The 14,681-nt window shown below is 37.1% G+C and overlaps 1 protein-coding gene across 1 annotated transcript in view; it reads right to left on the bottom strand.

Moving 5' to 3' along the window:
• The window catches only part of LOC136856759 (uncharacterized), a 674,434-nt gene that overhangs the window by 323,559 nt on the left and 336,194 nt on the right, over positions 1 to 14,681 (bottom strand). Inside the window, exon 9 of the mRNA XM_068224954.1 lies at positions 4,241 to 4,445. Within this exon, the coding sequence (XP_068081055.1) occupies positions 4,241 to 4,445 (205 nt within the window). The remainder of the gene's footprint in view (positions 1 to 4,240; positions 4,446 to 14,681) is intronic.

The raw sequence follows: 14,681 nt of genomic DNA, 5'->3' as shown, positions 1-14,681 counted from the left end.
CAGTTGCAATCTACAACTCGACTATGACGGATAGTACGGTCGCCTTGTGTAGGTGTCGAACCTGAAACTCAGTCGCGCTACGCGAAGTTAGTCGTCGAACTTATAAAATTTCTACACTGCTACGGACATAGAAAAATCCAGCGTGCATTAAGTTAGGTTCTACTATTCTCAGTGACATCATCCAAACTTAGTAAAATTTCAGCATGTGCGAGAATGAGTGTTTGACATTGGACAGTGACTTATCAAAACTTAGAACGTTTCGAGAACTCTGAACTTAGTAACTGTCGTAGCTGAGTGGGGACAATGTTCCCAAATATTACTTATATTTGAACAGTGATACCAAATAGCTTAGTAAACCTTAAGGACATCTTATGGCATTTCCATGAAATATTAACCCAAGTGAAGTAAAATAACACTTAATATCCCCTTCATATTTGTGTTAGTAATAACTAGAAACCGTTAAATACATCTTGCGAGTGTAGAACATGGACTGACACTTGATATTCCGGTAAGCTTTGAACTTTAGGTTTCATTTTGAACCCAGTACAGCGTGTTCTGAACGCCAGAAACATTATTCTCTTGTGTAAATAGTCTGAATTATATGAACAGTGTTTTCAAAAACTCATATTACTTAAGAAGTGAGACTACTTAAAACTGGGGAAACTTCGAACTGTGATGTGCGTTTCAAAATCAAATGTTTCAGACCGCCTTAATTCATTCAAAAGCCATAATTATATCTAAGTGTGATTATAGTTTTGAAATTACTTAACAGACTGCGATTCAAAGTGCACGTAACAGACTGCGATTGAAAGTGCAATTCTGAGTATTGGTTATCAGCGACTTTCTAGTTTTCACTTGACCAGATAGTGCTATTTTTAACACTCGCAATCAATCGTCAATTGAACTTTCTTGTGTGTCTTCACCATTAAACGACACCAGAAATCTTAACCGAGTGTTTAATCCTCATATCAACCAAACACCTTACTCGACATGGGAGATGGTACGTGGTTCGACATGAGAGATGGTACGTGGTTCGACATGAGAGATGGTACGTGGTTCAACGTGGTGCTGACAACATCGATGGAGTTCCAGATGCTGTTCGTAGAATCACATTCCCCAGTTCCAGCGTCAAACATTCAGGTGATACGAGTGCATTTAGCATTAAACTTTCAAACTATTAAAAGCAGTGATTATTTTGAAACCCTTTATAGCACTAGACATTTACGAACTTACTGAAGAGGTGCTTTATTAATTTCAAGTCATTCTTTTCAAGTGCTACTTTAACTTTGAGTGTTAATCTAATTACAAGTGCCGATTTACTTTCAAGTGACAATTTCAAGTGATAATGTTGTGATAATTTAAACAGACTTTAAGATGAAATTACTTTAAAGTACCTATTGAAATAATATTGTGAAGTGCATAACTGAGAAAAGACTGTAGGCATTATCAGTGGATGATTTAAAAAGACTGTAGGTCTTACATGAGAATAATCTATAAAGAATAGAGTGTTTATCCCAGAAAATTCTAGACTCATGAAACGATATTTAATGTACCAATGTTATGAAGAAAATTGGTTCATTTTCAAATTTCATTTATTGCAAGAATTTTCAAAATTCAAATTTTGGTTGAAATATTCAAGAATAAACTTGACAGAAGATATTTCCAATTTATTTCTCAGTTTCAATGTGAGATAATAAGGAAGTTATTTATGCATCATTTGAACAAATCTTAATTTTGCAAAATAACATCTATTTCGCTCAGCGAATTCCTTTCTCTGTACCGGCTCCCAAGAATCAATCGCTCAACAATTAAGTGTGGGAGACATGTAATTGCTCGCCGCTACTACTACTACTACTACTAAAATAATGAAGTTACATGAAAGGCAGGATGTGGCATCTAAAAATATGGCCATTTCCATTACCTGGTTAAATTGGACATTGGTTTCATTTTCAAAAGACTCCTTGATCAGCTACACCAGACAAATGTGAAAAAGAAATTTGTGTCTTTTGCTCCAGATACTCCAGGAGACCCAGAAACTAAGAACTAGCCATCGTCACAACCTTCCAAGTTTGGAGATCTGGTGGCAATTTCTGGTCGTTCCCCAGCCTTGACTGTGCCACCTGACCTACCCATGTTGCCAGTCCCAACTCCTCCACTGCCACTCTTGGCTGTTACTCAAAGAGCAGGGTTGAACCGCTCTACCAGGTCACATCGACAGCCAAATTACATGTAAGTTTTGAGGTGAAAACATAAGCGTGAGAATTATTATGGACTGTGTATTAGACTCTTTACCTCTTGTGCTCAACGACATTCCATGAAAAGAGCTGAGCGTGCAAAACAAAACGTGTTGCAAAATTAAGTCTTTGGTTGTAGCATGTATGATTAAATAGAATAAAGTGTATCATCATCTGCATTTATTAAACCATTCCATCTTCCCTTAAAAGTCAAAATAATATATACGAGGGTTATCCTTTAACTAAGGTCCGATCATTTGTAGCTTTGTAAAGTTGGTGCACCCGCTGAAATGCACACTCACGCTGTCTCCCGGCATGTCTTGGCAGCTGCAGTCGTAACATCATTATGTATGGTTCGGTGCGGGCAGTTAAAATGTTCCAGATAATCAAGTGTGTCGCTCAGTGTAAAATAAGGATGTTTGATTCAATTTACAGCAAGGAACGTGTCACCTGCGGACATTCATCACTAGATATGCGAGGTGTACGACACGAATGCAATGAGCGACAGCAAGGTGCATAAATGGGAGAGTGTATTCAAGGAGGGCAGGACAATGTCCATAATGAACCGCGATCAGGCTGACCTATAATCTCAAATTATTTAATGCCCCACAGTAGATGAAAAATTCTATGGACCAGCATTTCAAAACTTCCACTTTGTCACTGCAATTCCCACCCATTTCAATATCATTGCTATACAAAATTGTTTCGGACACCTTGTAGCTCAGAAAACTGTGTGCGCAATGGATTCCCAGACTATTTACTAAGGAACACAAAACTAAGAGAATGGCTTGTGCTTTGACCTTTTTGTCCTGATGCAGTGAGGAAGGAGACCAAAATTAGGACCATACTGTCACGGGATGAAACATGAGTTTCGCATCTGACTTCTGAATTGAAGCAGCAATCAATGGAATGGTGACACACACCATTTCTTGTCGAAGTGAAAGCCAAACAGACAATGTCAACACGCAAGATTATGGGCACTTTGTTTTGGGACAAGCATGGTGTCCTGTTACTGGACTTTATGCCACAAGAGATAACTATAAACTCATTCACGAGGTATATTTTTGGGCTTATGCCGTGTAATTAATTATAAAACACACTATCTGGTGCTAAAATGGCGTCCCATTTACATCTTAGGGCACCATTTCAAGTTCCTTGTTGCTTTCTCCTAGCAACCTGTTATGCGTAGTTTCATTTCTCTCTTGCCTCCTGATAAAGAAAGGCAAGGTACCTTTCGAAACGCGTTGAGTGTGTTTTTATAATTAATTACACGGCATAAGCCCAAAAATATACCTCATGAATAGTTACACGGGCCGTGAGAGTCTAAATGATAACTATAAACTCAGGTGCATATTGCACGACCTTCAAAAACCTTCAGCGTGCTGTACAGAATAAGCGACGTGACCTACTGTCATCAGGAGTTTTATTGCTGCACGACAATACCCAACCCCATTCTAGTGTTCAAATTCAAGAATTAATCCGATCTTTTGGATGGGAACAAATGGACCACCCATCAATACAGCCCCGACCATGCGCTGAGCAATTATTATCCGTTCAGTTACTTCAGTCACAGGCAGCAGAGTTGTACGATGAGGGAATACAAAAATTGGTAGAACGCTACAATATATGATTAAACAAACACAGTAACTATGCATATAAACAGCTTAATGTGTAAAGAGGACATGATAAAAAGGTTTTTAGCAATATCATTATAACTTCTGTTTCTATTGACAAAATAATGGACTTTCCTTAAAAAAAATAGCCTTTATATATCCTCATAACAAGTACCTATCATATTATAAATGATGAGACCTGAGAATGCTTTCTTCTAAAGATTACGGTTACCAATAAAACAATCCACAGATTAAAAATGAATTTAAGACCGAATGCTAATACTATAAATACATATTCATGCAGCAAACATTCTGAAATAAAGAATGCACTGCTGGTAAATCATGTTTATATAATATTTTGAAGCTAGACACCTCACAAACAAAACAGCTCACCTCTGGTAGAGATCTGTTTCCAGCCATAGTGAGGAATTCCAAAACACAGTCCACAGCACCAGAATCTGAAAGATTAGGCTCAACCACTGGATACAGGTCCTTCAACTTCTCACCAAATTCTGGGTTGCTCATCACACCCTCACGTGCCTTCATCAGATTAACATTTCCACGTAGTGTGTTTATTTCCCCATTATGAGCCAGATACCTACAAAACAATACCACCTACGTTCTCAATTCCATTATAAAATCACATACAGCATATTTATCTTAAATATCTTAAATATTCAATACTTGATTATAGTCAATACAGGATTAGTATTACTTGAAATTAAGCTGTCAAAGCTTGTTACATGTAATAAAGCACATGTTAATGTTTAAAAGTTATGGAAACATTCTGTTTTTCTATTATAACCATCATAGCTACAGGAAAAATATAGATAGATAGATAGATAGATAGATAGATAATGCCTTTATTGGTGGCGAAGTTAGGGCTCAAGGCCCTCTCTTACACTTAACCACTAGACGAGTATACATGTACATAACTTATACAGTACTTACAAATACAAATAAAACAAATAATATTAATAGCAAAAACAATAGTAATAATATTAAAAATGACAACAAAAGAATCCTTAATTTTAAAATACACAAAGTAAAATCCACTGCAATAATCCGTTCATTCATCCCATTCATTCTTTCATTCACTCAACAATTATCCAGCAAGTCAGCAGGATCTACTCAACAAATACTCGCGGCACGCCACTTTAAACTTTCGATGAGAGGGATTGTCCCTAATATTCGCAGGTAGCAAATTCCATGCCCTGGACGCAGAGATTATAAAGGAGCGGTTGTAAGCAGCAGTACGGTTTACAGGTATGGTAAGAGAGGAGCCAGATCTCGTATTGTGGTCATGATATGAAGAGAGGTAAGAAAAAGGCGAAGAAAGATAGTTGGGAGTATTAGCGGAAAGTATTTTGTGCAGAAGTGATAACATGTGAAATTCACGGCGCTGGTGCACTCGAAGCCACGACAATTCCTTATAATATGGTGATATGTGAGCATCATATCGCAGATTAAATATATATCTTATGCAGCTGTTGAGGCTCCGGTCGAGTTTCTTGTTACTGTCGCAGGTAATTTCAGTCAACACAGTGTCACAATAGTCAAGTATAGGTAGTATAAGAGTGAATTTGTTGTACTTTAAGTCGAACCGACAATGCATTGCAGAATCGCTTCAGAGGATATAAGCATTTGTGTACTTTATTACATGTGCTTATCACCTGTTGAGTCCAATTTAGGGTCTCAGTCATAATAATTCCTAAGTTAGTCACTGAAGTAGAGTAGGGTATGATTTCATTGTTTAAAATTATTGGAGAGATGTCCCGTTGCTTAAGGGAATATAGGTTTTTACTGGTACCAATAATAATAACTTGAGTTTTATTCGTGTTTATTAGTAAACTGTTTTCATTTGCATAGTCACTAAGATGTTTTAGGTTGGAATTTATTTTAGTAATTGCAGTATCTATATCACTCGGTTTTGAATGACAGTAAATTTGTACATCATCTGCGTACACTTGCATTTTGCAGAATTTAAGAGCTTTCGATATATCATTAATTTGGATGATAAATAACAGTGGTCCCAGGACCGACCCCTGAGGGACACCGAGGGTCTTACTTTGCCACCCTGAAGTCATATTTCCCACTGTCACACGTTGCCGGCGATTTTCAAGGTAAGAGGAAAAGAACCGAAGCGACACACTATTAAAATTTAGTTCCCGAAGTTTGTGCAGTAGTAACCGAGGGTTGACAGTGTCAAAGGCACTACTGAGGTCTAATAATGTCAGTACAGTCACTTCCCGTTGGTCCATTGCACGTCTAATATCATCTGCCACTCGTAGTAAAGCTGTCGCAGTGCTATATCCTTTCCTGAAGCCGGATTGGAAGGGATTGAGGAGGGAATGCTTGGTAAGGTATTCAGTAACTTGTGTGTGAACTAGACGTTCAAGTACCTTGGATAGGGGTGGTAGGATGGAAACTGGACGATAATCTGAAGGAGAATCTAACTTGGAGCTCTTCGGGATGGGTCTAATTAGTGCATCTTTCCAAACATCTGGGAACACTCCGTTTGTCAGGCAGTAGTTAAATATATGTGTTAGTATTGGCAGAACAGCTCCCAAGATATCTAATCAGCGATATAGGAATGTCATCATTACCTGTGGCATTAGATGTAATAGAGTATATCACACCTTTAACTTCATTCGAAGTGATATTTCTAAAAGAGAATTGCTCATGCACAGAATGCTGTTGAAACAAGGGTAGTGAACTTTTAGGGAAGGAGGTAGAGGCTATTCTTGGCCGTGCGAAATAATCATTTAAAGCCTCTAGTGATATGCTTGGTACATGTTGTTCTACGGTTTTACCTATACCTAACGTACGTAATTTACTCCATTTTTGTCTCGGGCTGTTAGTGTTCATCAGTTCCTGAAAGTATTGATATTTAGAGTTCCTAATTAGTTGCTTTGTTCTGTTTCTCAGAGTCCTGTACCGCTCAAAATCATCTGTGTCATGCGTCAGTTTGTATTGTCTGTACAGTTTGTCACGACTGGCCATAGCAGATCTTATCTCGGCCGTTAGCCACCCGGATGAATGGCGAGTGATTCTTACCTGTTTCTTTGGTGCGTGCTTATCAAATATTTCCAGTACCATTGAATTGAATTTGTTTACTTTAGAGTTTATGTTCTGAAAATTACGTATACTGTCCCAAGGCAAGTTATATGCATTGTGGCGCAGTTTATTCCGGTCCATATGTCGTAAGTCTTGTATTGTAATGTAGCGTGGTTTGTACTTAGGTATTCGCGTAGAGTAACACATGTACAATAGGTCATGTGAAGAGATGCCAGGAGCAGGGATCTGTCCGTGTTTAATTACTTTCTGAGGTTGATTTGTCACAAGAAGGTCAATTAAGGTATGACTTGTGCGGTCAGAGTAATGAACGTGATTAGTAGCGTTGAGGGGTAGAACAGTCATGTTTGTGGCGAGAAATACATTTAGTAGGTTATTCGCTTCACTAGTCTGCTTTAAAAGGTCAGTGTTAAAATCACCCATGATTATAATGTCATCATATGCCGAGATAAGATTTGCTAATGCCTCTTCAAAATCATCAGTCTGCCTTATTTTAGGTGGCTTGTATACAATCCCTATTAATATCTTTTTATGGCAGTCTAATTCTACAAACATAAATTCTGGTCGTAGTGTAAGTCTTGGGTCAGAAGTGGAAATTATCTTACATTTCAGGTCATTTCTGTAATAAAGTAGAAGCCCTCCACCTATTTTGTCGGTGCGGTCATGGCGTAATATTGAGTATCTGTCAAGGTTAGCTGCCGATGACGGCATGTCTGTACGCATCCAGCTTTCACCGATTCCAATAATATGTACATTGTTCACTTCAAAAATAGCCTGTACCTCCTCCATATGAGCTAATAATGACTGGCCATTTAGGTGGCAACAATGTAACGATCGCGGGTGGCTACTGAGCTGCTCTTGCAACACAAGTCCTGTTGAAGGTGGTAGGGACAAAAGAGAAGGGGTGGGTGAGGGCTGTGGAGAGGAATGCAGGTCAATGGTATTACCGTTGTACTGGTCAACGAACATTTGAAACTAAACAGTAGGACATACAATTAAACAAGAAGTAAAATGAGCTTACCCGAGCAGCTTGGCGAGTAGATCCACTGACTTTCACAAGCACACTTACACACACACACACACACACACACACACAACACACACAAATAAAAACTAATTAGTATACACATAATTTCTTTCACTATGTTCACATGTTCAGCCTACTCCCTGCAATGTTTTTTAATTGAGCCATCGTGCATATCTGAATTTTACTTCCATCTTCCCGTAAAACACAAATGCGCCCATCTTGAGTCCAGCATTTCTGCATTCCCCATAAATCTCTTGCCTTATTAAGGATGTTTTTTCTCACACTTGTGAGAGACTCAGTTAGCATGAGTCCACTGCCCTTCAAAGCTCGCTTCGCGCGCCACACTCGATCACGATCATGGTATCGAAGGAACTTGATATTGAACTCTTCTCTGATAGTTGACCAGCATTAAGTACAAATCATGAGTGCTCACATGGATCAGAAAAATTCAAAAGTAATTCATGTAATGAACTATTATAAGATAGTCCTAGATGAAATTCCAGTTAAGTTATACAACATACTAATGCACAGCAAACTTATAATATTATGGACCTTATCAGTAATATTTGTAAATTTGAAGAATTACCTCAATACTGGTTAACCTTTACTTTAGTTCATCTGCCAAAACAATTTCTAAAAAAAACAATGAATACTGTCTTATCAGTTTGATGAGCCATTTGCTGAAATGTTTAAATTATTAATGCTCAAACAAGACTGAGAAAAACCTGAAAGCTACCCAATTTGGGTTTCAAAATGGATATAGAATTTGTGATCCCCTTTCTGGTTTAATTCTTCTCCAAGAATGTTTATTGATTAATGATTTATCTATTCTGGCAAGACTAAGGCCAAGTGGCCTTGCCTAATAGAGTACTTGCCAAGTTTTTTATAATTACAAAGAAGTGGCTATACCTATCTGATGATTAAAATTATAAGACTGAAATAATTAAACAAATGAAAAATTTAAACCACAAGATCTGAATGTTATTTTTTTTATCTACTACAATGTAGTAGTAAGTTCATAAAATGATGTACAGCTGGTATCAAGAAGTATTTAATAACTAAACCATTTGTAACTTACCAAACTAAAAGTACGACAAAAATTAAACACAAATCACGATTATGTATGAATTTAATGAGAGTGAACGGAGTTACATGAGGAGGATATAAAAGAAACAATTTTAATCAGCGAGATGGAAAGGAGATGCACTAATTTACTTAACACAAGAATTCCCACACAACTGCTTTGAAAGCATTTCCACTTTCTACAGCCCTGATATTATCGGGAATCTTGCTCCATTCATCTAATGCAAAAGGAATTTGTGAAGGTGAAGGAATTGGTGAAGGTGGTAGTTCAGCGGGTTGGTAATACAGGAAGGTGGTGTTATGTGCTTGGACATTTCCATCATGGTGGGAAAAAAGTTAATAATAATGTGATTGTTTTTACATCCCACTAAACTACTTTTCTGACCGTTTTCAGAGACGAGGTGCTGGAATTTTTTTCTGATAGGAGTTCTTTAGTGTGCCAGTAAATCTACTGACACAAGGTCCGACTCGTTGGCTGAACGGTCAGCGTACTGGCCTTCGGTTCAGAGGGTCCTGGGTTCGATTCCCGGCCGGGTCGGGAATTTTAACCTTAATTGGTTAATTCCAATGGCACGGGGGCTGGGTGTATGTGTTGTCTTCATCATCATGTCATCCTCATCACAACGCGCAGGTCATCTACGGGAGTCAAATAGAAAGACCTGCACCTGGCGAGCCGAACCCTTCCTGGGATATCCCGGCACTGAAACCCATACGACATTTCATTTTACTGACACGAGGCTGACGTATTTGAGCACCTTCAAATACCACCAGACTGAGTCAGGATCGAACCTGCCAAGTTGGGGTCAGAAGGCCAGCACCTCAACCATCTGAGCCATTCAGCCCGGCATGAAGAAAGGTTAATTGGAAGGTTGGGTGGATAGTGCAGAATTAAGTATTTTATGAAGGATATTTAAAAAATTATGTGGTGTAGTAAGTACGTTGCATGCTTAGACATGAAGATAGTCAAATAGAGGGTGATACATGAAATGTTGGGATCAGACAAGATTTCTTTGGCTTGTCCCATAGACTATGAAAAGACATTTGATGGAGTAAAACATAATGTGCTCATCATCAAATCATTACAGCCAACTGAAATTCATGATAAAGATGTAAGAATTATTGAAAACTTGCACTGGCAACTCATTAGCTGAGCAAAGAAGATGAAAGGAACCTAACAAGCAATGGAAGTTGTGCCTATTGTTTGCAAGATTAGTGATAAGTCAGCAAGGGTATTACTTGCAGGACATGCTGTACTTGTGTAGTGGATCAACATGTTGAACTAACAATTTCCATTCCTACACATCTCACTTTTTCCTTTAAATTTCTTCTGTGAAGTTTTAATTTAAGGAAAATCGAAAACACACTTGTCATATAAAGTTAAGCATATACCAGATTCTGTTGTTTTGAGGTGGATTATGTATTTAATATGAAAGTAAGTGGTGGTAGTAGTGATTACCGTTTCAAGAGGAAGTACAACTGGATAACCATCCTGTATTAATACTACTCAGAGAGAAAAAAATAGAAGGGATGTGGACACTTCAAAAAATGAAGATGTCAGGCAAAAAAAGCCAAGGCCCACGAAGAGCGTGAAAATGAAAGACACCTAGGCCTCGAATACTCTAATACCGTAAGGGTCTGAAAGAAACAAGAGTTTTCCAAGGAAGGTCAGATAGGATAGATAAAAGTGAGGGGCCTGGCACACGTAAGTGTAAGCAATGCCAGGACTCAGCTAAGGGCCCCGTGGTCGCCAAACTACACTCCAAGTTGGGAGCTCATTTTAGTTTCCTCTTACGACAGTAGAGGATACTGTGGGTGTTATTCTATTGCCCCCACCCGCAGGGGTATCAGATAGTAAACACAATGGAAACTTACACTTCTTATTAACTTTCGACCCAGTATAACAAGATTTCGATACATGACTAAACTAGTTAGAACATCACAAATTATAGACAGTTCTCAATGCAATCGCGCAAGTCATGTTAGTGTACCATGACCCTTGAGGCACTCTTGAATGTGATGCAGCATGTTCAATACCAATCACTGAGCATTTCTTGAGCCAAATAGTCCCACTTCTCGATGGCAGCCTTAATCATCATAGGGGAGAATGTTTACAGTTGGAATATTTTTTTAAGGAAAAATTTCACGCACGTTCTATGCAGGTTCATATCTGAGGAAGATGCTTGCCAGTCCACTGTGTAGATCCCACATCCCTCCAGGTATCCATTTGCAGCTGCTGCACAACGTGGATGAGGTTTACCCGTCCTATTCTTGAAAGGCCTTTCTCAGGTAGACCTTTCCTCGAAAAATGCAGCCTTATAAAAGAATGCAGGCTTAAAACAAGTGTTTCACTAGGCACCTCACTGCTTCTTTGTATGAAAAATTTGTTTGACAGGATCCACCAAAGTGAATTCTCTGTTCTGTTGGTCTTGCCTTCTTTTTGGTAAAGACAGAAACACAAGCTGGACTAAAACGGGGTATTATTAATCTGAGAAAAGTTACCAATGCAGCTGTTTCTCACGAAGAGTCTAAGATACATCAGAGCATCTTATCTCTTAGAGTCGTTTGGTAAAGTTAGGGTGGGCACACAAGTAGATGACCAGCTCAAACAGGGAATCACATTTCATAACGAGAGGGTAAAACAAAACAGGGAACTCTTGAAGCATTTCATTAATGTTGTGTGCTTTTCATGTAAGCAAGCACTTTCTTTCCAAGGGCATGACTAGTTTCTAGATGAATTTTATATAGTTGCAAGTTCAGAAGTGATTTTTTTCTTATAATGTATTTTAATTTCATTTTTCAACCAGATATCATTAATTTTCTTTTGGGCATTGTATAAACAAGGAGATGAAATGTTCTTCCTTTGTAAATGTTTTAAAAACTTAGGAATCAATCCATACTTTAAACAATCTTTTAAAAATGTAATATCCCTAGATATTTTGTTAACCTTAACTTTGAGATTAAGAAATCTGTTCTTTGCGATTGCCTGGTTGGCTGTTACATTACAAGTTGTAAACTTCATTATAAACCGTATTGGAGATAAGAATATAAAAATTTACAAACAAATGAATTACACCAACATTCCAATACTTCACAATCCTTATATTTAGGATACAAACATTATACAGATGTTAAAAAATTGGATCTTTTGAACAAGGGTATGAAGTTCAACTGGCCTTATTCCAACAAAACTGATGATCTTGTTACCAATATTGCTGAAATTTAATCCAATATCATGAAGTTACCTATTGAAAATCATAATGATGTTAAATACGAAATAAAAAGAAGCTCCCTTTTCAGCTAATGAACTAAAATTCAAGTTAATACTACATCTCAAAAAACAAGTAATCGACATAAAAAAATAAGATTAAAAATAATATAATTGTCATGAAAGCAGACAAAGGTTCCACAACTGTGTTAATAAATAAAGACAAATACATTAAGAAAACTGAAGATTCTTTTCTACTAGCACTTAGGAAGACCCTACAATGAAAATCCAACGAAGTCTCTCGCCCTTTCTTTTTCAGGAACACGAATACCAAAAACTCACAATAATAAATCCCAGGTTACCAACATCAAAAGCTCTACCTAAAATACACAAAGAAGGGGTACCAGTGCACCCTATTATAAACAGTAGAAATAGTCCCACGTATAAAGTCTCAAATTTTTACACTGTTTTTTTAAGCAAACACTTTACATATAATAATGATGCTTATGTTAAGAGTACAGTTGATTTTTGTAATAAATTATCTAAATTTAGGTTGCAAGATAATCATGTTATGGTTTCGTATGATATTACCAACGTGTATTCAATTATAACCGTGAATGAAACTATCAATATCATAAAAATCAATCTTTTGATACAAAATATTTTAAGCAAATGCAAAATAGATGACCTAATCAATTTATTGAAATTCATCCTAAATAATTATTTTACATTCAATAATAGAATCTACCATCAGGAGGGACTAGCAATGGGAGACCCGATTTCTGGACTTCTCACTAACATTTTCATGGCTAATCTAGAAACTAACAGGATAATCAATAAAATCAATGGTCTAAAATATGGATGAGATTTGTTGATGATACGTTCGCCATTATTGACAAACATCAGAACAATATCAATAAAGTATTACGGTTCCTCAAAGACCTTGATAGTAATAAGTTCACCAAGGAGAACAAAATCAACATTTCTTTGAACTTCCTGAATTTAAATTTAACCAGAGATAATGATAAATTCATTTTTCAAATTTACAGGAAACCTTCTGCCACTCCCTTGACAATAAAAAACGATTGTTTGCACCCCCAGTCACACAAACAAGCTACTTTTTTCAGTTTAATTTATCGGGCAATAAATGTTCCACTCTCTGCTGTTAATCGAAAGAAAGAATTCAAATATATTAAAGATTTAGCTAAACTTAATGGCTTCAAACCTGATATAATTAACAAGATTATTGGTAAAATTAAATTAAAAACCGCTATAGAAATAATTCCATACAAGTCTAGAAAAACAAATTTCGCTACCTTTACCTTTACCGCATCATCAACCCGTTAAGGAAACATGACATAAAAATTGCATACCGAACTCTTAACTCTAATCGAAACTTATTTTTAAATTCCACCACCGTAAACAGAACAATGGATAAGTTTTCGAGTTCTGGAATTTACAGGCTTAAATGCGCCCAATGCAAATTTTGTTACGTGGACCAAACTGGTCAAAGTTTCAGAACTAGATACTTAAGAGCATTAGAATGCGTCAAAACACAGAAAATACTCTGCCATGAGAGTTCACATGGATACCAGGCACAACTTCACTATAATTGATCGAGACCTCCAAATTGTTAAATATGTAAATAAAAGTAATCTAATGACCGAGTATTGAAAACTCTTCTCTTTTTTTTTTTTTTTTTTTTTTAGATTTCAACAACAACAACAACAATAATAATTTAAACGATCTCTCAGAAGTCACTAGTCCAATAATCGATCAAGTTCCCAATTTGCTCACTTATTTTTATATAAATGTCAATTTCATGAAAATTTTTAACAATATATCTGCAAACAATCCTCCTACTGCAACAGTAGCTACTGCCATGCTACCTCATTACACTATACCCCCACCGCCAGCTACCAACACTTTCAAGGTTACACCTACCCCTCCTCTCAACTTTTGTAACCACATCCCTGGCAGTAAGCTAACGACTGCCAGACCTTCACGAGCAGCCAAGGTGAACAGTCACCTCTCTGTTAACATAAGGGGTAAGCATTCATAAGCTTTTGCTTTTAATCTGAATATTTTCCACTCTTCAGCTAACGACACACTTTTGTTCCCCTTACATTTTCAGACTTCGGTACGCAATATCATTGTGATCTGTTCTACATCGAAGGCTCAGTTGAACTCCCTATATGGAATTCAAATACAACAGTTAATGGCTTTAACTCACCATCAGGAAGAAAATATCTGAACAAAATTCCACACATTCACGCCCTTTCAGGTGTAATTCAACTCAACTTTATTAATTTTCGTTTTTCAACCAACTCTCCTGTGAATTCCTTTGACTTCACTCTTTTTCGACTATACTAGAACAAGATTTTAACCAGTGATTTTTACTTATTGTATACTTCATTTAATTTGAAGTTTTTAGAAGGACTGAA

Source organism: Anabrus simplex, chromosome 1 (genome assembly GCF_040414725.1).
Source record: "Anabrus simplex isolate iqAnaSimp1 chromosome 1, ASM4041472v1, whole genome shotgun sequence".
NCBI lineage: Eukaryota > Metazoa > Arthropoda > Insecta > Orthoptera > Tettigoniidae > Anabrus > Anabrus simplex.
This window is presented reverse-complemented; position numbering and strand designations above follow the sequence as displayed.